Genomic DNA, 22,271 nt, shown 5'->3' with positions numbered 1-22,271 from the left:
GTGCCAGTGTAGTAGTGCCAGTGTAGTAGTGCCAGTGCAGTAGTGTCAGTGTAGTAGTGCCAGTGTAGTAGTGTCAGTGTAGTAGTGCCAGTGTTATCGTGCCAGTGTAGTAGTGCCAGTGTTGCCGTGCCAGTGTAGTAGTGCCAGTGTAGTAGTGCCAGTGTAGTAGTGCCAGTGTAGTAGTGCCAGTGTAGTAGTGCCAGTGTTGCCGTGCCAGTGTAGTAGTGCCAGTGTAGTAGTGCCAGTGTAGTAGTGCCAGTGTAGTAGTGCCAGTGTTGCCGTGCCAGTGTAGTAGTGTCAGTGTAGTAGTGCCACTGTTATCGTGCCAGTGTAGTAGTGCCAGTGTTGCCGTGCCAGTGTAGTAGTGCCAGTGTAGTAGTGCCAGTGTAGTAGTATCAGTGTAGTAGTGCCAGTGTTGCCGTGCCAGTGTAGTAGTGCCAGTGTAGTAGTGCCAGTGTAGTAGTGCCAGTGTAGTAGTGTCAGTGTAGTAGTGCCTGTGTTGTCGTGCCAGTGTAGTAGTGCCAGTGTAGTAGTGCAAGTGTTGTCGTGCCAGTGTAGTAGTGCCAGTGTAGTAGTGCCAGTGTAGTAGGGTCAGTGTTGTCGTGCCAGTGTAGTAGTGCCAGTGTTATCGTGCCAGTGTAGTAGTGCCAGTGTAGTACTGCAAGGGTTGTCGTGCCAGTGTAGTAGTGCCAGTGTTGCGATGATAGTGTTCTAGAGCCAGTGCTATAGTGCCAGTGTCGCAGTTTCAGTGGTGTAGTGCCAGTGTCGCAGTTTCAGTGGTGTAGTGCCAGTGTAGTAGTACCAGTGTTGTAGTGCCCGTGTTGTAGTTTCAGTGGTGTAGTGCCAGTGTAATAATACCAGTGTTGTAGTGTCGGAGTTGTAGTGCCAGTGTTGTACTGCAGGTGTAATAGACTCAATAATCTATTGCAAGGAATGTTGCGCCAGTGCCATAGTAAGGGTATTGTAGTTCCAGTGTAGTAGTACCATTGCTGAAGTGCCAGTCTTGTAATATCAGTGTTGTAGTGTAGTAGTGCCAATGTTGTAGTGCCAGTTTTGTAGTACCAGTGTTCAAGTGCCAGTGTTTTAGTGCCAGTGTTGTAGTGCCAGTGTTTTAGTGCCAGTATTGTAGTACTAATGTAGTAGTGCCAGTGTTGTAGTGCCAGTTTAGTGACAGTGTTTTAATGCCAGTGTTGTAGTGCGTGTTGTAGTGCCAGTTTTGTAGTGCCAGTGTAGTAGTGCCAGTTTTGTAGTGCTAGTGTTGTAGTACTAATGTAGTAGTGCCAGTGTTGTAGTGCCAGTGTTGTAGTGCCAGTTTTGTAGTGCCAGTGTAGTAGTGCCAGTGTTTTAGTGCCAGTGTAGTAGTGCCAGAGTTGTAGTGCCAGTGTTGTAGTCCCAGTGTTGTAGTGCCAGAGTTGTAGTAATAATGAAGTAGTGCCAGTGTCTTAGTGCCAGTTTTGTAGTGCCAGTGTAGTGACAGTTTTAGTGCCAGTGTTGTAGTACTAATGTAGTAATACCAGCTTTGTAGTGCCAGTGTTGTAGTGCCAGTGTCGTAGTGCCAGTGTTTTAGTGCCAGTGTAATAGTGCCAGAGTTATAGTGCCAATGTTGTAGTCCCAGTGTTGTTGTGCCAGAGTTGTAGTAATAATGTAGTAGTGCCAGTGTTGTAGTGCCAGTTTTGTAGTGCCGGTGTAGTAGTGCCATTGTAGTGCCTGTGCGTTAGTGCCAGTATTGTAGAACTAATGTAGTAGTGCCAGTTTTGTAGTGCCAGTGTAATAGTGTCAATGTTGTAGTGCCAGTGCTTTAGTGCCAGTGTTGCAGTGCCAGTGTAATAGTGCCATAGTTGTAGTGCCAGTGTTGTAGTGCCTGTGTTGTAGTGCCTGTGTTGTAGTCCCAGTGTTGAAGTGCCAGTGTAATAGTGCCGGTATTGTATTAGCAGTGTAGTAGTGCCAAAGTTGTAGTGCCAGTTTTGTAGTGACTATGTTGTAGTGCCAGTGCAATAGTGCCAATGTAAGGGCTAGTGTTGCAGCGCCAATGTAGTAGTGCCAGTGCTTTAGTGCAAGTGTTGTATTGTTAGTGATGTAGTGCCTATGTAAGTGCCAGTGTTGTAGTGCCATTGCATGGTTGCATGACAAAAATGGTTGTATGCCCCTTTGGTTGTTGTAATAATGATAATAATAATAATAATAATAATAATAATAATAATAATAATAATAATAATAATAATAATAATAATAATAATCTTTATTTCTACCAGTACATGACACAACTTATACAGACCATAGCTGACACCTATGACATACTAATAGCCTGGTTGACCAGGCTAGCACCAGACGAGCCTGGCCCATGCCCGGGCTCCGGGAATAGCATGATTCTTGAAACTCATCAAAGGTAAAGGCAGGTGTAAGGTGACTAACACCCAGGTACCTACTTACTGCTAGGTGAACAGTGACAGCAGGTGTAAGGTGACTAACACCCAGGTACCTACTTACTGCTAGGTGAACAGTGACAGCAGGTGTAAGGTGACTAACACCCAGGTACCTACTTACTGCTAGGTGAACAGTGACAGCAGGTGTAAGGTGACTAACACCCAGGTACCTACTTACTGCTAGGTGAACATAGACAGCAGGTGTAAGGTGACTAACACCCAGGTACCTACTTACAGCTAGGTGAACAGTGACAGCAGGTGTAAGGTGACTAACACCCAGGTACCTACTTACTGCTAGGTGAACAGTGACAGCAGGTGTAAGGTGACTAACACCCAGGTACCTACTTACTGCTAGGTGAACAGTGACAGCAGGTGTAAGGTGACTAACACCCAGGTACCTACTTACTGCTAGGTGAACATAGACAGCAGGTGTAAGGTGACTAACACCCAGGTACCTACTTACAGCTAGGTGAACAGTGACAGCAGGTGTAAGGTGACTAACACCCAGGTACCTACTTACTGCTAGGTGAACAGTGACAGCAGGTGTAAGGTGACTAACACCCAGGTACCTACTTACTGCTAAGTGAACAGGGACAGCAAGTGTAAGCTAACTAACACCCAGGTACCTACTTACTGCTAGGTGAACAGGGACAGCAGGTGTAAGGTGACTAACACCCAGGTACCTACTTACTGCTAGGTGAACAGGGACAGCAGGTGTAAGGTGACTAACACCCAGGTACCTACTTACTGCTAGGTGAACAGGGACAGCAGGTGTAAGGTGACTAACACCCAGGTACCTACTTACTGCTAGGTGAACAGGGACAGCAGGTGTCTTAAGAAAGCACTTCTTAATGCTTCCAACCGTACAGGAGATCGAACCTTGGACCTCAGTGTGTAAGGCAAGTGCGCTACCAACCCGGCTACGGGACACTTCTTAAGTTGTATTTTGTATGGCCCTATGGTAGTATGGCCCTATGGTAGTATGGTCCTATGGTAGTATGGTCCTATTGAAGTATGGCCCTATGGTAGTATGGTCCTATGGTAGTATGGTCCTATGGTAGTATGGCCCTATGGTAGTATGGCCCTATGGTAGTATGGTCCTATGGTAGTATGGCCCTATGGTAGTATGGCCCTATGGTAGTATGGTCCTATGGTAGTATGGCCCTATGGTAGTATGGTCCTATGGTAGTATGGTCCTATGGTAGTATGGTCCTATGGTAGTATGGTCCTATGGTAGTATGGCCCTATGGTAGTATGGCCCTATGGTAGTATGGTCCTATGGTAGTATGGTTCAATGGTAGTATGGCCCTATGGTAGTATGGCCCTATGGTAGTATGGTCCTATGGTAGTATGGCCCTATGGTAGTATGGCCCTATAGTAGTATGGCCCTATGGTAGTATGGTCCTATGGTAGTATGGTCCTATGGTAGTATGGCCCTATGGTAGTATGGCCCTGTGGTAGTATGGTCCTATGGTAGTATGGTCCTATGGTAGTATGGTCCTATGGTAGTATGGCCCTATGGTAGTATGGTCCTATGGTAGTATGGTCCTATGGTAGTATGGCCCTATGGTAGTATGGCCCTATGGTAGTATGGTCCTATGGTAGTATGGCCCTATGGTAGTATGGCCCTATGGTAGTATGGTCCTATGGTAGTATGGCCCTATGGTAGTATGGTCCTATGGTAGTATGGTCCTATGGTAGTATGGTCCTATGGTAGTATGGTCCTATGGTAGTATGGCCCTATGGTAGTATGGCCCTATGGTAGTATGGTCCTATGGTAGTATGGTCCTATGGTAGTATGGCCCTATGGTAGTATGGCCCTATGGTAGTATGGTCCTATGGTAGTATGGCCCTATGGTAGTATGGCCCTATGGTAGTATGGTCCTATGGTAGTATGGTCCTATGGTAGTATGGCCCTATGGTAGTATGGCCCTATGGTAGTATGGCCCTATGGTAGTATGGTCCTATGGTAGTATGGTCCTATGGTAGTATGGCCCTATGGTAGTATGGTTCAATGGTAGTATGGTCCTATGGTAGTATGGTCCTATGGTAGTATGGCCCTATGGTAGTATGGTCCTATGGTAGTATGGTCCTATGGTAGTATGGTCCTATGGTAGTATGGCCCTATGGTAGTATGGTCCTATGGTAGTATGGTCCTATGGTAGTATGGTCCTATGGTAGTATGGTCCTATGGTAGTATGGTCCTATGGTAGTATGGTCCTATGGTAGTATGGTCCTATGGTAGTATGGCCCTATGGTAGTATGGTCCTATGGTAGTATGGTCCTATGGTAGTATGGTCCTATGGTAGTATGGCCCTATGGTAGTATGGCCCAATGGTAGTATGGTCCTATGGTAGTATGGTCCTATGGTAGTATGGTCCTATGGTAGTGTGGCCCTATGGTAGTATGGTCTTATGGTAGTATGGCCCTATGGTAGTATGGTCCTATGGTAGTATGGCCCTATGGTAGTATGGTCCTATGGTAGTATGGTCCTATGGTAGTATGGCCCTATGGTAGTATGGTCCTATGGTAGTATGGTCCTATGGTAGTATGGTCCTATGGTAGTATGGCCCTATGGTAGTATGGTCCTATGGTAGTATGGTCCTATGGTAGTATGGTCCTATGGTAGTATGGTCCTATGGTAGTATGGTCCTATGGTAGTATGGTCCTATGGTAGTATGGTCCTATGGTAGTATGATCCTATGGTAGTATGGCCCTATGGTAGTATGGTCCTATGGTAGTATGGTCCTATGGTAGTATGGCCCTATGGTAGTATGGTCCTATGGTAGTATGGTCCTATGGTAGTATGGTCCTATGGTAGTATGGTCCTATGGTAGTATGGTCCTATGGTAGTATGGTCCTATGGTAGTATGGCCCTATGGTAGTATGGTCCTATGGTAGTATGGTCCTATGGTAGTATGGCCCTATGGTAGTATGGTCCTATGGTAGTATGGTCCTATGGTAGTATGGTCCTATGGTAGTATGGCCCTATGGTAGTATGGTCCTATGGTAGTATGGCCCTATGGTAGTATGGTCCTATGGTAGTATGGCCCTATGGTAGTATGGTCCTATGGTAGTATGGTCCTATGGTAGTATGGCCCTATGGTAGTATGGTCCTATGGTAGTATGGTCCTATGGTAGTATGGCCCTATGGTAGTATGGTCCTATGGTAGTATGGCCCTATGGTAGTATGGTCCTATGGTAGTATGGTCCTATGGTAGTATGGCCCTATGGTAGTATGGTCCTATGGTAGTATGGCCCTATAGTAGTATGGTCCTATGGTAGTATGGTCCTATGGTAGTATGGTTCTATGGTAGTATGGTCCTATGGTAGTATGGTCCTATGGTAGTATGGTCCTATGGTAGTATGGTCCTATGGTAGTATGGTCCTATGGTAGTATGATCCTATGGTAGTATGGCCCTATGGTAGTATGGTCCTATGGTAGTATGGTCCTATGGTAGTATGGCCCTATGGTAGTATGGTCCTATGGTAGTATGGTCCTATGGTAGTATGGTCCTATGGTAGTATGGTCCTATGGTAGTATGGTCCTATGGTAGTATGGTCCTATGGTAGTATGGCCCTATGGTAGTATGGTCCTATGGTAGTATGGTCCTATGGTAGTATGGCCCTATGGTAGTATGGTCCTATGGTAGTATGGTCCTATGGTAGTATGGTCCTATGGTAGTATGGCCCTATGGTAGTATGGTCCTATGGTAGTATGGCCCTATGGTAGTATGGTCCTATGGTAGTATGGCCCTATGGTAGTATGGTCCTATGGTAGTATGGTCCTATGGTAGTATGGCCCTATGGTAGTATGGTCCTATGGTAGTATGGTCCTATGGTAGTATGGCCCTATGGTAGTATGGTCCTATGGTAGTATGGCCCTATGGTAGTATGGCCCTATGGTAGTATGGTCCTATGGTAGTATGGCCCTATGGTAGTATGGCCCTATGGTAGTATGGCCCTATGGTAGTATGGTCCTATGGTAGTATGGCCCTATGGTAGTATGGCCCTATGGTAGTATGGCCCTATGGTAGTATGGCCCTATGGTAGTATGGCCCTATGGTAGTATGGCCCTATGGTAGTATGGCCCTATGGTAGTATGGCCCTATGGTAGTATGGCCCTGTGGTAGTATGGCCCTATGGTAGTATGGCCCTATGGTAGTGTGGCCCTGTGGTAGTATGGCCCTATGGTAGTATGGCCCTATGGTAGTATGGCCCTATGGTAGTATGGCCCTATGGTAGTATGGCCCTATGGTAGTATGGCCCTATGGTAGTATGGCCCTATGGTAGTATGGCCCTATGGTAGTATGGCCCTGTGGTAGTATGGCCCTATGGTAGTATGGCCCTATGGTAGTATGGCCCTATGGTAGTATGGCCCTATGGTAGTATGGCCCTATGGTAGTATGGCCCTATGGTAGTATAGCCCTATGGTAGTATGGCCCTATTATAGTATGGCCCTATGGTAGTATGGCCCTGTGGTAGTATGGCCCTATGGTAGTATGGCCCTATGTTAGTATGGCCCTATGGTAGTATGGCCCTATGGTAGTATGGCTTATGGTAGTATGGCCCTATGGCAGTATGCCCTATGGTAGTATAGCCCTATGGTAGTATGGCTCTATGGTAGTATGGCCCTATGGTAGTATGGCCCTATGGTAGTATAGCCCTATGGTAGTATGGCCCTATGGTAGTATGGCCCTATGATAGTATGGCCCTATGGTTGTATGGCCCTATGGTAGTATGGCCCTATGGTAGTATAGCCCTATGGTAGTATGGCTCTATGGTAGTATGGCCCTATGGTAGTATGCCCCAATGGAAGTATGGCCCTATGGTTGTATGGTCTTATGGTAGTATGGCACTATGGTAGTATGGTGCTATGGTTTTATGGCCCTATGGTAGTATGGTTCTATGGTAGTATGGCCCTATGGTAGTATGGTCCTATGGTAGTATGGCTCTATGGTAGTATGGCCCTATGGTAGTATGGCCCTATGGTAGTATGGCCCTATGGTAGTATGGCCCTATGGTAGTATGGCCCTATGGTAGTATGGTCCTATGGTAGTATGGCTCTATGGTAGTATGGCCCTATGGTAGTATGGCCCTATGGTAGTATGGCCCTATGGTAGTATGGCCCTATGGTAGTATGGCCCTATGGTAGTATAGCCCTATGGTAGTATGGCCCTATGGTAGTATGGCCCTATGATAGTATGGCCCTATGGTTGTATGGCCCTATGGTAGTATGGCCCTATGGTAGTATAGCCCTATGGTAGTATGGCTCTATGGTAGTATGGCCCTATGGTAGTATGCCCCAATGGAAGTATGGCCCTATGGTTGTATGGTCTTATGGTAGTATGGCACTATGGTAGTATGGCGCTATGGTTTTATGGCCCTATGGTAGTATGGTCCTATGGTAGTATGGCCCTATGGTAGTATGGTCCTATGGTAGTATGGCCTTATGGTAGTATGGCGGTATGGTTTTATGGCCCTATGGTAGTATGGCCCTATGGTAGTATGGCCCTATGGTAGTATGGCCCTGTGGTAGTATGGCCCTATGGTAGTATGGCCCTATGGTAGTATGGCCCTGTGGTAGTATGGCCCTATGGTAGTATGGCCCTATGGTAGTATGGCCCTATGGTAGTATGGCCCTATGGTAGTATGGCCCTATGGTAGTATGGCCCTATGGTAGTATGGCCCTGTGGTAGTATGGCCCTATGGTAGTATAACCCTATGGTAGTATGGCCCTATGGTAGTATGGCCCTATGGTAGTATGGCCCTATGGTAGTATGGCCCTATGGTAGTATGGCCCTGTGGTAGTATGGCCCTATGGTAGTATGGCCCTATGGTAGTATAGCCCTATGGTAGTATGGCCCTATGATAGTATGGCCCTATGGTAGTATGGCCCTGTGGTAGTATGGCCCTATGGTAGTATGGCCCTATGTTAGTATGGCCCTATGGTAGTATGGCCCTATGGTAGTGTGGCCCTATGGTAGTATGGCCCTATGGCAGTATGCCCTATGGTAGTATAGCCCTATGGTAGTATGGCTCTATGGTAGTATGGCCCTATGGTAGTATGGCCCTATGGTAGTATGGCCCTATGGTAGTATGGCCCTATGGTAGTATGGCCCTATGGTAGTATAGCCCTATGGTAGTATGGCCCTATGGTAGTATGGCCCTATGATAGTATGGCCCTATGGTTGTATGGCCCTATGGTAGTATGGCCCTATGGTAGTATAGCCCTATGGTAGTATGGCTCTATGGTAGTATGGCCCTATGGTAGTATGCCCCAATGGAAGTATGGCCCTATGGTTGTATGGTCTTATGGTAGTATGGCACTATGGTAGTATGGCGCTATGGTTTTATGGCCCTATGGTAGTATGGTCCTATGGTAGTATGGCCCTATGGTAGTATGGTCCTATGGTAGTATGGCCTTATGGTAGTATGGCGGTATGGTTTTATGGCCCTATGCTAGTATGGCCCTATGGTAGTGCGGCTCTATGGTAGTATGGCCCTATGGTAGTATGGCCCTATGGCTGTATGGCCCTATGGTAGTATGGCCCTATGGTTGTATGGTCCTATGGTAGTATGGCTCTATGGTAGTATGGCCCTATGGTAGTATGGCGCTATGGTTGTATGGTCCTATGGTAGTATGGCCCTATGGTAGTATGGCCCTATGGTAGTATGGCCCTATGGTTGTATGGTCCTATGGTAGTATGGCCCTATGGTAGTATGGCCCTATGGTAGTATGGCGCTATGGTTTTATGGCCCTATGGTAGTATGGTCCTATGGTTTTATGGCCCTATGGTAGTATAGCCCTATGGTAGTGCGGCTCTATGGTAGTATGGCCCTATGGTAGTATGGCCCTATGGCTGTATGGCCCTATGGTAGTATGGCCCTATGGTTGTATGGTCCTATGGTAGTATGGCCCTATGGTAGTATGGCCCTATGGTAGTATGGCGCTATGGTTGTATGGTCCTATGGTAGTATGGCCCTATGGTAGTATGGCCCTATGGTAGTATGGCCCTATGGTTGTATGGTCCTATGGTAGTATGGCCCTATGGTAGTATGGCCCTATGGTAGTATGGCGGTATGGTTTTATGGCCCTATGGTAGTATGGTCCTATGGTTTTATGGCCCTATGGTAGTATAGCCCTATGGTAGTGCGGCTCTATGGTAGTATGGCCCTATGGTAGTATGGCCCTATGGCTGTATGACCCTATGGTTATATGGCCCTATGGTAGTATGACAATATGGTAGTATGGCCCTATGGTAGTATGGTGCTATGGTTTTATGGCCCTATGATAGTATGGCCTAATAGTTGTATGGCCCTATGGTAGTATGGCCCAATGGCTGTATGGCCCTATTTTATATGGCCTTATGTTAGTATGGTCCTATGGTTTTATGGCCCTATGATAGTATGGCCTTATGGTTGTATGGCCCATTGGTTGTATGGCCCTATGGTAATATGGCACTAAGGTAGTATGGCCCTATGGTAGTATGGCCCTATGGTTGTATGGCCCTATGGTAGTATGGCCCTATGGTAGTATGACCCTATGGTAGTATGGCCCTATGGTAGTATGGCCTTATGGTTGTATGGCCCTATGGTTGTATGCCCTATGGTAGTATAGCCCTATGTATGGCCTTATGGTTGTATGGTTCTATGGTTGTATGGTCCTATGGTAGTATGGCGCTATGGTAGTATAGTCCTATGGTAGTATGGCGCTATGGTAGTATGGCCCTATGGTAGTATGGCCCTATGGTAGTATAACCCTATGGTATTACAGCCCTATGGTAATATGGCACTATGGTAGTATAACCCTAAGGTAATATGGCCCTATGGTAGTATGGCCCTATGGTAGTATAACCCTATGGTAGTATGGCACTATGGTAGTATGGTCCTATAGTAGTATGGCGCTATGGTGGTATCTCCCTATGGTAGTATGGGCCTATGGTAGTATAGTCCTATGGTTGTATGGCCCTATGGCTGTATGGCCCTATGGTAGTATAGCTCTATGGTTGTATGGCCCAATGGTAGTATTGTCCTATGGTTGTATGGCCCTATGGCTGTATGGCCCTATGGTAGTATGGCGCTATGGTAGTATGGCCCTATGGTTGTATGGCCCAATGGTAGTATTGTCCTATGGTTGTATGGCCCTATGGCTGTATGGCCATATGGTAGTATGGCGCTATGGTAGTATAGCCCTATGGTTGTATGGCCCAATGGTAGTATTGTCCTATGGTAGTATAACCTTATGGTTGTATGGCCCTATGGTAGTATGGCGCTATGGTAGTATGGCCCTATGGAAGTATGGCCCTATGGTAGTATGGACCTATGGTTGTATGGTCCAATGGTGGTAGTGTCCTATGGTAGTATTTCGCTATGGTACTATGGCCTTATGGTTGTATGGCCCTATGGTAGCATGGCGCTATGGTAGTATGGCTCAATGGCTGTATGGCCCTATGGTTGTATGGCCCTATGGTAGTATGGCGCTATGGTCGTATGACCCTATGGTAGTATGGCCCTATGGTAGTATGGCGCTATGGTAGTATGGCTCAATGTTTGTATGGCGCTATGGTTGTATGGCCCTATGGTATTATGGCCCTATGGTTGTATGGCCCTATGGTAGTATGGCGCTATGGTCGTTTGACACTACGGTAGTATGGCCCTATTGTAGTATGGCGCTATGGTAGTATGGCTCTATGGTTGTATGGCCCTATAGTTGTATGGCCCTATGGTAGTATGGCACTATGGTAGTATGGCATTATGGTTGCATTTCCTTATGGTTGAATAACACTATGGTTGTATAATTGAATGGCACCATAGTTGTATGAATGTATGGCACCATGGCTGTATGGCACCATGGTTGTATGGCACCATGGCTGTATGGCACCATGGTTGTATGGCACCATGGTTGTATGGCACCATGGTTGTATGGCACCATGGTTGTATGGCACCATGGTTGTATGGCACCATGGTTGTATGGCACCATGGTTGTATGGCACCATGGTTGTATGGCACCATGGTTGTATGGCACCATGGTTGTATGGCACCATGGTTGTATGGCACCATGGTGGCACTCAATACAAAATATTTAAAGTGCTGGGGAGAGGGATGTGCAGTTGACAGTGAACGTTCACTCAGTGCTCACAGAGCCACTCATGGCACTCCTAGCACTCCTGGCACTCCTGATACCCCTAGCACTCCTGGCACTAGCACTCATGGCACTCCTAGCACTCCTGGTATTCCTGGCACCCCTAGCACTCCTGATACTCCTGGCACCCCTAGCAGTTCTGCCACTAACACTCATGGCACTCCTAGCACTCCTGGCACTCCTGGCACCCTTAGCACTCCTGGCACTCCTAGCACTCCTGGTACTCCTAGCACTTCTAGCACTCCTAGCACTCCTGGCACGCCTAGCACTCCTGGCACTCCTGGCACCCCAGCACTCCTGGCCCTCCTAGCATTCCTGACACTCCTAGTATCCTGGCACTCCTAACATCCTGGCACTCCTAGCATTCCTGGCACTCCTAGCATCCTAGTACCCCTAGAATTCCTAGCACTCCTGGCACTCATAACAATCCTGGCACTCCTAGTACCCCTGGCACCCCAGCACTCCGGGCACTCATGGCACTCCTAGCATTCCTGGCAGTCCTAGCGCTATTGGCACTCCTAGCACTTCTGGCACCAGCAGCAGTCCTGGCACTCCTAGCACACCTGGCACTCCTAGCATTCCTGGCACTCCTAGCACTCCTGGCACTCCTAGCACTCCTGGCACTCCTAGCACTCTTGGCACTTCCAGCATCCTGGCACTCGTAGCACTCCTGCACTCCTAGCATTCTGGCATCCTAGCACCCCTGCTACTAACATCCTCGCATTCCTATCAGCCTGGCACTCCTAGCACTATTTGCACTCCAAGCACTCTTGGCACTCCTGGCACTTCTAGCATCCTGGTACTTCTGGCACTCCTAGCACTCCTGGCACTCCTAGCACTATTGGCACTCCTAGCATCCTGGTACCCCTAGAACTCCTGGCACTCCTAGCATCCTGGCACTCCTGGCACTACTTGCACTCCTAGCATCCTGGTACCCCTAGAACTTCTGGCACTCCTAGCATCCTGGCACTCCTGGCACTTCTAGCATCCTGGTACCCCTAGGACTCCTAGCATTCCTGGCACTCCTAGTATCCTAGCACTCCTGTCTCTTCCAGCACTCCTAGCATCCTGGCACTCCTAGCAATCCTGGCACTCCTAGCATCCTTGCACTCCTAACACTCCTGGCACTTCTGCACTCCGGGAATTAGCATTCCTGGCACTCCTAGGACTCCTGCCGCTCCTAGCACTCCTTGCACTCTTGGCACTGCACAACTAGCACTCCTGGCACTGTTGGCACTACTAGCACTCCTGGCATTACTAGCACTTCTGGCACTACTAACATTCCTGGCACTCCTAGCACTCCTGGCACCCCTAGCACTCCTAGCATCCTGCCACTCCTAGCAATCCTGGAACTAATAGAAATCCTGCCACTCCTAGCACTCCTAACACTTCTGGCACTCCTAGTTCTCTTGGCACACCTAACATTCGTAGCACTCCTGGCACTTCTAGCACTCCTGGCTTTCCTAGCACTTAGCAATCCTGGCACTCCTAACGCTCCTGGCACAAGCACTCTTGGCACTACTAGCACTCCTAGCACTTCTGGCACTCCTAGCACTTCTGGCACTCCTCGAGCTCCTAGCACCCTTGGAACTCTTAGCACTCCTGCAACTCCTGGCATTACTAGCATTCCTGGCACTCCTAGCACTCCTGGCACTACTAGAACTTTCAATATTAGCACCCCTGGCACTCCTAGCACTCCTTGCACTCCTAGCACTCCTGGCAATGTTTGCAAACTTAACACTCCTGGCACTGTTGGCACTACTAGCACTCCTGGCAATCCTGTCATTACTAGCACTTCTGGCACTACTAGCACTCCTGGCACTCCTACCAATCTACCAATCCTAGCACTCCTGGCACACCTAAAACTCCTGGCAATCCTAGCACGCCTGGCACTCCTGACTGACTCTATTAGCACTCCTAGCATTCCTGGCCCCTACTAGCACTCCTGACACTCCTAGCACTCCTAGCACGCCTGGCACTCCTTGCTCAATTAGCACTCCCAACATTTCTAGCATTCCTGGCACTACTAGCACTCTTAGCACTCATGACACTACTAGCACTCCTGACACTTCTAGCATTCCTGGCACTTCTAGGACTACTAGCATTCCTGGCACTAGTACCACTGTTGGCAATTCTAACACTCCTACCATTCTTGGCACTTCAAGGACTACTAGCACTCCTGGTACTTCTATTCTTGGCAATTCTACTACTTCTGGCACTACTAGCACTCCTGACACTACTGGTAATATTGACACTACTAGAACGGGTATTACTCGGACTCCTGGATCTACTAGCGCTTCTGGTACTAGTAGTTTATGCACTACTAGTACTCCTGGCACTGCTAGCACTCTTGGCACTACTAGTACCTCTGGCACTACTAGTACTCTTCATACTACTAGCACTCCTGACACTACTGGTAATCTTGCCACTACTAGAATCGGCACTACTTGGACTCCTGGCTCTACTAATGCTTCTTGCACTATTACGCTTGGCACTGCTAGCATTTTATGCACAACTAGTACTCTTGGCACTACTAGCATTTCTGGCGGTACCAGCACTTCTGGCAGTACTGGCACTACTAGCATTCCTGACACTACTAGCAAACTTGACACTATTAGCACTCTTGGCACTACTAGCACTCCTGGGACTACTAGCACTTCTGTCACTACTAGCATTACTAGCACTTTTGACACTACTAACACTCTTGGCATTATTAGCACTCCTGGCACTACTAGCATTCTTGACACTACAAGCACTCTTGGTATTACTAGCACTCTTGGTAGTACTAGCACTCCTGGCACTACTAGCACTCCTGGTACTATTAGCACTCTTGGCAGTACTAGCACTCCTGGCACTACTAGCACTCCTGGTACTATTAGCACTCTTGGCAGTACTAGCACTCCTGGCACTACTAGCACACCTGGCACTACTAGCACCCCTGGCACTACTAGCACCCCTGGCACTACTAGCACCCCTGGCACTACTAGCACCCCTGGCACTACTAGCACCCCTGGCACTACTAGCACCCCTGGCACTACTAGCACCCCTGGCACTACTAGCACCCCTGGCACTACTAGCACTGGTACAAACCTTCATAATACCGACAAATTGGTTTAGGAAGACAGGAAAGCAAACACCAGGACATGTTAGAACACTTTTGGGTCCTGGGACATTGATCACTTCTAACATACAGAGGTTAAAGAGCCAATATATATATATATATATATATATATATATATATATATATATATATATATATATATATATATATATATATATATATATATATATATATATATATATATATATATAAAGATGGAGTGAGGTGTGAGTGACGCAGTGACCTGAAGAATGATGTATTGCTATGAGGACAGGTGGACAGTGAGGTCACGTGACTCCTGTGTTGTTAGGCAGGTGGTGCTGTGCCTGGTTGACTATCATGTATGTTAATGTTCTTTGGTGTCGGTGGCGGTGATTAGTGAGGCTTCCAGACATTGTCGACGTCTATGATCTTGTTCCGTGAGGACGAGCTGTGTCTCATTCTAATTCATCAAATGTCCCGTTGGAGTCCCTGTGGAGGACACAGTCGAACCTTTTGTCGTCTCTGTTGCTGGCGTCTCCATGTTCGCTCAGGCGGACCCAAACATTTTTTCCTGTTTCTCCCACATATTTCTTGGAACAGTATCCACAGGGGATGTTGTCGACGCTGCTGTGGAAGTTAGATGTGTGAGGCTATGTTTCATAGTGAGGTCTGGGATAGATGATTTATAGTGGGAACATTGATGTTGCCTTGGCAAGTACCTGGTGAGTGTTGGTAGCAACATCACCACATGGGAGCACAGTGAACTGCCTGGAGAACTGTTCCATGGGGGAACTGTTGAGGATAACTTGTGCCTCGAGCCTGCAATCCCTGTTGAAGAAAGATGGAAACTGAAGGCGTGTCATGTAGATACATTTGTCTTCAAGGAAACAAAGGCTGGAGAGGCGAAGAGCTATCAGGAAGAAGCCAATAAGAACACCTTTTCATTGTTTTCCTTGAAGACAAATGTATCTACACGACACAAACCTACACACGTCTCCAGTTTCCATCTTTCTTCAACAGGGATTGCAGGCTCGAGGTACAAGTTATCCTCAACAGTTTCCCCATGGAACAGTTCTCCAGGCAGTTCACTGTGCTCCCATGTGGTGATGTTGCTACCAACACTCACCAGGTACTTGCCAAGGCAACATCAATGTTCCCACTATAAATCATCTATCCCAGACCTCACTATGAAACATAGCCTCACACATCTAACTTCCACAGCAGCGTCGACAACATCCCCTGTGGATACAGTTCCAAGAAATATGTGGGAGAAACAGGAAAAAATGATTGGGTCCGCCTGAGCGAACATGGAGACGCCAGCAACAGAGACGACAAAAGGTACGACTGTGTCCTCCACAGGGACTCCAACGGGACATTTGATGAATTAGAATGAGACACAGCTCGTCCTCACGGAACAAGATCATAGACGTCGACAATGTCTGGAAGCCTCACTAATCACAGCCACCGACACCAAAGAACATTAACATACATGATAGTCAACCAGGCACAGCACCACCTGCCTAACAACACAGGAGTCACGTGACCTCACTGTCCACCTGTCCTCATAGCAATACATCATTCTTCAGGTCACTGCGTGTCACCTTACTCCCCGTATATATATATATATATATATATATATATATATATATATATATATATATATATATATATATAAATATATATATATATAATATATATATATTTTTTTTTATTTATTATCACACCGGCCGATTCCCACCAAGGCAGGGTGGCCCGAAAAAGAAAAACTTTCACCATCATTCACTCCATCACTGTCTTGCCAGAAGGGTGCTTTACACTACAGTTTTTAAACTGCAACATTAACACCCCTCCTTCAGAGTGCAGGCACTGTACTTCCCATCTCCAGGACTCAAGTCCGGCCTGCCGGTTTCCCTGAATCCCTTCATAAATGTTACTTTGCTCACACTCCAACAGCACGTCAAGTATTAAAAACCATTTGTCTCCATTCACTCCTATCAAACACGCTCACGCATGCCTGCTGGAAGTCCAAGCCCCTCGCACACAAAACCTCCTTTACCCCCTCCCTCCAACCCTTCCTAGGCCGACCCCTACCCCGCCTTCCTTCCACTACAGACTGATACACTCTTGAAGTCATTCTGTTTCGCTCCATTCTCTCTACATGTCCGAACCACCTCAACAACCCTTCCTCAGCCCTCTGGACAACAGTTTTGGTAATCCCGCACCTCCTCCTAACTTCCAAACTACGAATTCTCTGCATTATATTCACACCACACATTGCCCTCAGACATGACATCTCCACTGCCTCCAGCCTTCTCCTCGCTGCAACATTCATCACCCATGCTTCACACCCATATAAGAGCGTTGGTAAAACTATACTCTCATACATTCCCCTCTTTGCCTCCAAGGGCAAAGTTCTTTGTCTCCACAGACTCCTAAGTGCACCACTCACTCTTTTTCCCTCATCAATTCTATGATTCACCTCATCTTTCATAGACCCATCCGCTGACACGTCCACTCCCAAATATCTGAATACGTTCACCTCCTCCATACTCTCTCCCTCCAATCTGATATTCAATCTTTCATCACCTAATCTTTTTGTTATCCTCATAACCTTACTCTTTCCTGTATTCACCTTTAATTTTCTTCTTTTGCACACCCTACCAAATTCATCCACCAATCTCTGCAACTTCTCTTCAGAATCTCCCAAGAGCACAGTGTCATCAGCAAAGAGCAGCTGTGACAACTCCCACTTTGTGTGTGATTCTTTATCTTTTAACTCCACGCCTCTTGCCAAGACCCTCGCATTTACTTCTCTTACAACCCCATCTATAAATATATTAAACAACCACGGTGACATCACACATCCTTGTCTAAGGCCTACTTTTACTGGGAAAAAATTCCCCTCTTTCCTACATACTCTAACTTGAGCCTCACTATCCTCGTAAAAACTCTTCACTGCTTTCAGTAACCTACCTCCTACACCATACACTTGCAACATCTGCCACATTGCCCCCCTATCCACCCTGTCATACGCCTTTTCCAAATCCATAAATGCCACAAAGACCTCTTTAGCCTTATCTAAATACTGTTCACTTATATGTTTCACTGTAAACACCTGGTCCACACACCCCCTACCTTTCCTAAAGCCTCCTTGTTCATCTGCTATCCTATTCTCCGTCCTACTCTTAATTCTTTCAATTATAACTCTACCATACACTTTACCAGGTACACTCAACAGACTTATCCCCCTATAATTTTTGCACTCTCTTTTATCCCCTTTGCCTTTATACAAAGGAACTATGCATGCTCTCTGCCAATCCCTAGGTACCTTACCCTCTTCCATACATTTATTAAATAATTGCACCAACCACTCCAAAACTATATCCCCACCTGCTTTTAACATTTCTATCTTTATCCCATCAATCCCGGCTGCCTTACCCCCTTTCATTTTACCTACTGCCTCACGAACTTCCCCCACACTCACAACTGACTCTTCCTCACTCCTACAAGATGTTATTCCTCCTTGCCCTATACACGAAATCACAGCTTCCCTATCTTCATCAACATTTAACAATTCCTCAAAATATTCCTTCCATCTTCCCAATACCTCTAACTCTCCATTTAATAACTCTCCTCTCCTATTTTTAACTGACAAATCCATTTGTTCTCTAGGCTTTCTTAACTTGTTAATCTCACTCCAAAACTTTTTCTTATTTTCAACAAAATTTGTTGATAACATCTCACCCACTCTCTCATTTGCTCTCTTTTTACATTGCTTCACCACTCTCTTAACTTCTCTCTTTTTCTCCATATACTCTTCCCTCCTTGCATCACTTCTACTTTGTAAAAACTTCTCATATGCTAACTTTTTCTCCCTTACTACTCTCTTTACATCATCATTCCACCAATCGCTCCTCTTCCCTCCTGCACCCACTTTCCTGTAACCACAAACTTCTGCTGAACACTCTAACACTACATTTTTAAACCTACCCCATACCTCTTCGACCCCATTGCCTATGCTCTCATTAGCCCATCTATCCTCCAATAGCTGTTTATATCTTACCCTAACTGCCTCTTCTTTTAGTTTATAAACCTTTACCTCTCTCTTCCCTGATGCTTCTATTCTCCTTGTATCCCATCTACCTTTTACTCTCAGTGTAGCTACAACTAGAAAGTGATCTGATATATCTGTGGCCCCTCTATAAACATGTACATCCTGAAGTCTACTCAACAGTCTTTTATCTACCAATACATAATCCAACAAACTACTGTCATTTCGCCCTACATCATATCGTGTATACTTATTTATCCTCTTTTTCTTAAAATATGTATTACCTATAACTAAACCCCTTTCTATACAAAGTTCAATCAAAGGGCTCCCATTATCATTTACACCTGGCACCCCAAACTTACCTACCACACCCTCTCTAAAAGTTTCTCCTACTTTAGCATTCAAGTCCCCTACCACAATTACTCTCTCACTTGGTTCAAAGGCTCCTATACATTCACTTAACATCTCCCAAAATCTCTCTCTCTCCTCTGCATTCCTCTCTTCTCCAGGTGCATACACGCTTATTATGACCCACTTCTCGCATCCAACCTTTACTTTAATCCACATAATTCTTGAATTTACACATTCATATTCTGTTTTCTCCTTCCATAACTGATCATTTAACATTACTGCTACCCCTTCCTTTGCTCTAACTCTCTCAGATACTCCAGATTTAATCCCATTTATTTCCCCCCACTGAAACTCTCCTACCCCCTTCAGCTTTGTTTCGCTTAGGGCCAGGACATCCAACTTCTTTTCATTCATAACATCAGCAATCATCTGTTTCTTGTCATCCGCACTACATCCACGCACATTTAAGCAACCCAGTTTTATAAAGTTTTTCTTCTTCTCTTTTTTAGTAATTGTATACAGGAGAAGGGGTTACTAGCCCATTGCTCCCGGCATTTTAGTCGCCTCATACGACACGCATGGCTTACGGAGGAAAGATTCTTTTCCACTTCCCCATGGACAATAGAAGAAATAAAAAGAACAAGAGCTATTTAGAAAAAGGAGAAAAACCTAGATGTATGTATATATATATATGCATGTGCGTGTCTGTGAAGTGTGACCAAAGTGTAAGTAGGAGTAGCAAGATATCCCTGTTATCTTAGCGTGTTTATGAGACAGAAAAAGAAACCAGCAATCCTACCATCATGCAAAACAGTTACAGGTTTTTGTTTCACAGTCATCTGGCAGGACGGTAGTACTTCCCTGGGTGGTTGCTGTCTACCAACCTACTACCTATATATATATATATATATATATATATATATATATATATATATATATATATATATATATATATATATATATATATATATATATATATATGCAAAACAACCACTCTGAAAGAATAGAGAAATTCCAAGCGCTTTCGTGACTACTCACATTATCAAGGATAGTTCCTTGATAATGTGAGTAGTCACGAAAGCGCTTGGAATTTCTCTATTCTTTCAGAGTGGTTGTTTTGCATATTCTGAAATCACCTGTTTACTGTGATCTTATTGCATATATATATATATATATATATATATATATATATATATATATATATATATATATATATATATATATATATATATATATATATATACTGTCTTATTAATCTCTGAATGTTAGAAGTGATCAGTGTCCCAGGACAGACACGTTCTCTAATAAATATGTCCTAGTGTTTGCTTACCTTTCTAAATTACTTGCACTCCTGGCACTCCTAGCACTCCTGGCACTCCTAGCACTCCTGGCACTCCTAGCACTCCTGACATTCCTAGCACTTCTGACACTCCTAGCATTCCTGGCACTCCTATCATTCCTAGCACTATCACTCCTGACACTCCTAGCACTCCTGGCACTCCTAGCACTCCTGACACTCCTAGCACTCCTGACACTCCTAGCATTCCTGGCGCTCCTATCACTCCTAGCACTATCACTCCTGACACTCCTGGCACTCCTATCACTCCTAGCACTATCACTCCTGACACTCCTAGCACTCCTGACACTCCTAGCATTCCTGGCACTCCTATCATTCCTAGCACTATCACTCCTGACACTCCTGGCACTCCTAGCACTCCTGGCACTCCTAGCACTCATGACACTCCTAGCATTCCTGACACTCCTATCACTCCTAGCACTATCACTCCTGACACTCCTGGCACTCCTATCACTCCTAGCACTATCACTCCTGGCACACCTGGCACTCCTATCACTCCTATCACTCCTGACACTCTTGGCACTCCTAGCACTATCACTCCTGACACTCCTATCACTCCTAGCACTATCACTCCTGGCACACCTGACACTCCTATCACTCCTATCACTCCTGACACTCCTGGCACTCCTAGCACTATCACTCCTGACACTCCTGGCACTCCTAGCACTATCACTCCTGACACTCCTGGCACTCCTAGCACTATCACTCCTGGCACTCCTAACACTATCACTCCTGGCACTCCTGGCACTCCTAGCACTATCACTCCTGACACTCCTGGCACTCCTGGCACTCCTGGCACTCCTGGCACTCCTAGCACTATCACTCCTGGCACTCCTGGCACTCCTGGCACTCCTATCACTCCTGTCTTACCAGAGACAGGCGGTTTCTCATAGTCCATAACTCCTGCAACAGGAGTGAAACCAACAATTAGTATCTTAGTCTGGCACTCCTGGCACCTTCTGGCACTCCACAACAAAAATGAATTTCAAAAATTTATTTTTTTATTCAAAAATTTATTTTTTTATTCAAAAATTTATTTTTTTTCAAAAACAGATTTTTTTTTTAAAAATTCTGAAAACTTTGGAAAGTGGCTGACTTTGACAAGTTCAAAATTTGACCGAATTTTGACGAAATTTGACTGATTTTGGTCCATTTTGACCGAATTTTGACTGATTTTGATCCATTTTGACCAAAATTTGACTGATTTTTGTCCATTTTGTCCGAATTTTGACTGTTTTGGTCCATTTTGACCAAAATTTGACTGATTTTGGTCCATTTTGACCAAAATTTGACTGATTTTGGTCCATTTTGACCAAAATTTGACTTATTTTGGTCCATTTTGACCAAAATTTGACTGATTTTGGTCCATTTCGACCGAAATTTGACTGATTTTGATCCATTTTGACCAAAATTTGACTGATTTTGGTACATTTTGACCAAAATTTGACTGATTTTGGTCCATTTTGACCGAATTTTGACTGATTTTGGTCCATTTTGACCAAAATTTGACTGATTTTGGTCCATTTCGACCGAAATTTGACTGATTTTGATCCATTTTGACCAAAATTTGACTGATTTTGGTCCAGTTTGACCGAATTTTGACAAAATTTGATTGGTTATGATTCATTTTGAACGATTTTTGAAAGATCATGATCAGTTACGACCGAATTTTGACATGATCAATTTTGATCAAATTTCTCATGACATTTGACAGATATTTGTCTATTTTGACCGAATTTTGAAAATTATGGTCCATTTTGACCGAATTTTGAAAATTATGGTCCATTTTGACCGAATTTTGAAAATTATGGTCCATTTTGACCGAATTTTGAAAATTATGGTCCATTTTGACCGAATTTTGA

At 45.5% G+C, this 22,271-nt stretch overlaps 1 protein-coding gene across 3 annotated transcripts in view; it reads right to left on the bottom strand.

The window, feature by feature from the left end:
* LOC138851241 (outer dense fiber protein 2-like) overlaps positions 1 to 22,271 on the bottom strand; it is a 182,455-nt gene that overhangs the window by 52,786 nt on the left and 107,398 nt on the right. For 2 of the 3 annotated variants that reach the window (XM_070080143.1, XM_070080142.1), the window contains exon 4: positions 21,280 to 21,312. The exons of the other annotated variant lie outside the window; for it this stretch is intronic. In XM_070080143.1, the coding sequence (XP_069936244.1) occupies positions 21,280 to 21,312 (33 nt within the window). The remainder of the gene's footprint in view (positions 1 to 21,279; positions 21,313 to 22,271) is intronic. 3 annotated transcript variants of the gene reach the window in all.

The sequence above is a fragment of the Cherax quadricarinatus genome, unplaced genomic scaffold, assembly GCF_038502225.1.
Source record: "Cherax quadricarinatus isolate ZL_2023a unplaced genomic scaffold, ASM3850222v1 Contig171, whole genome shotgun sequence".
Taxonomy (NCBI): domain Eukaryota; kingdom Metazoa; phylum Arthropoda; class Malacostraca; order Decapoda; family Parastacidae; genus Cherax; species Cherax quadricarinatus.
This window is presented reverse-complemented; position numbering and strand designations above follow the sequence as displayed.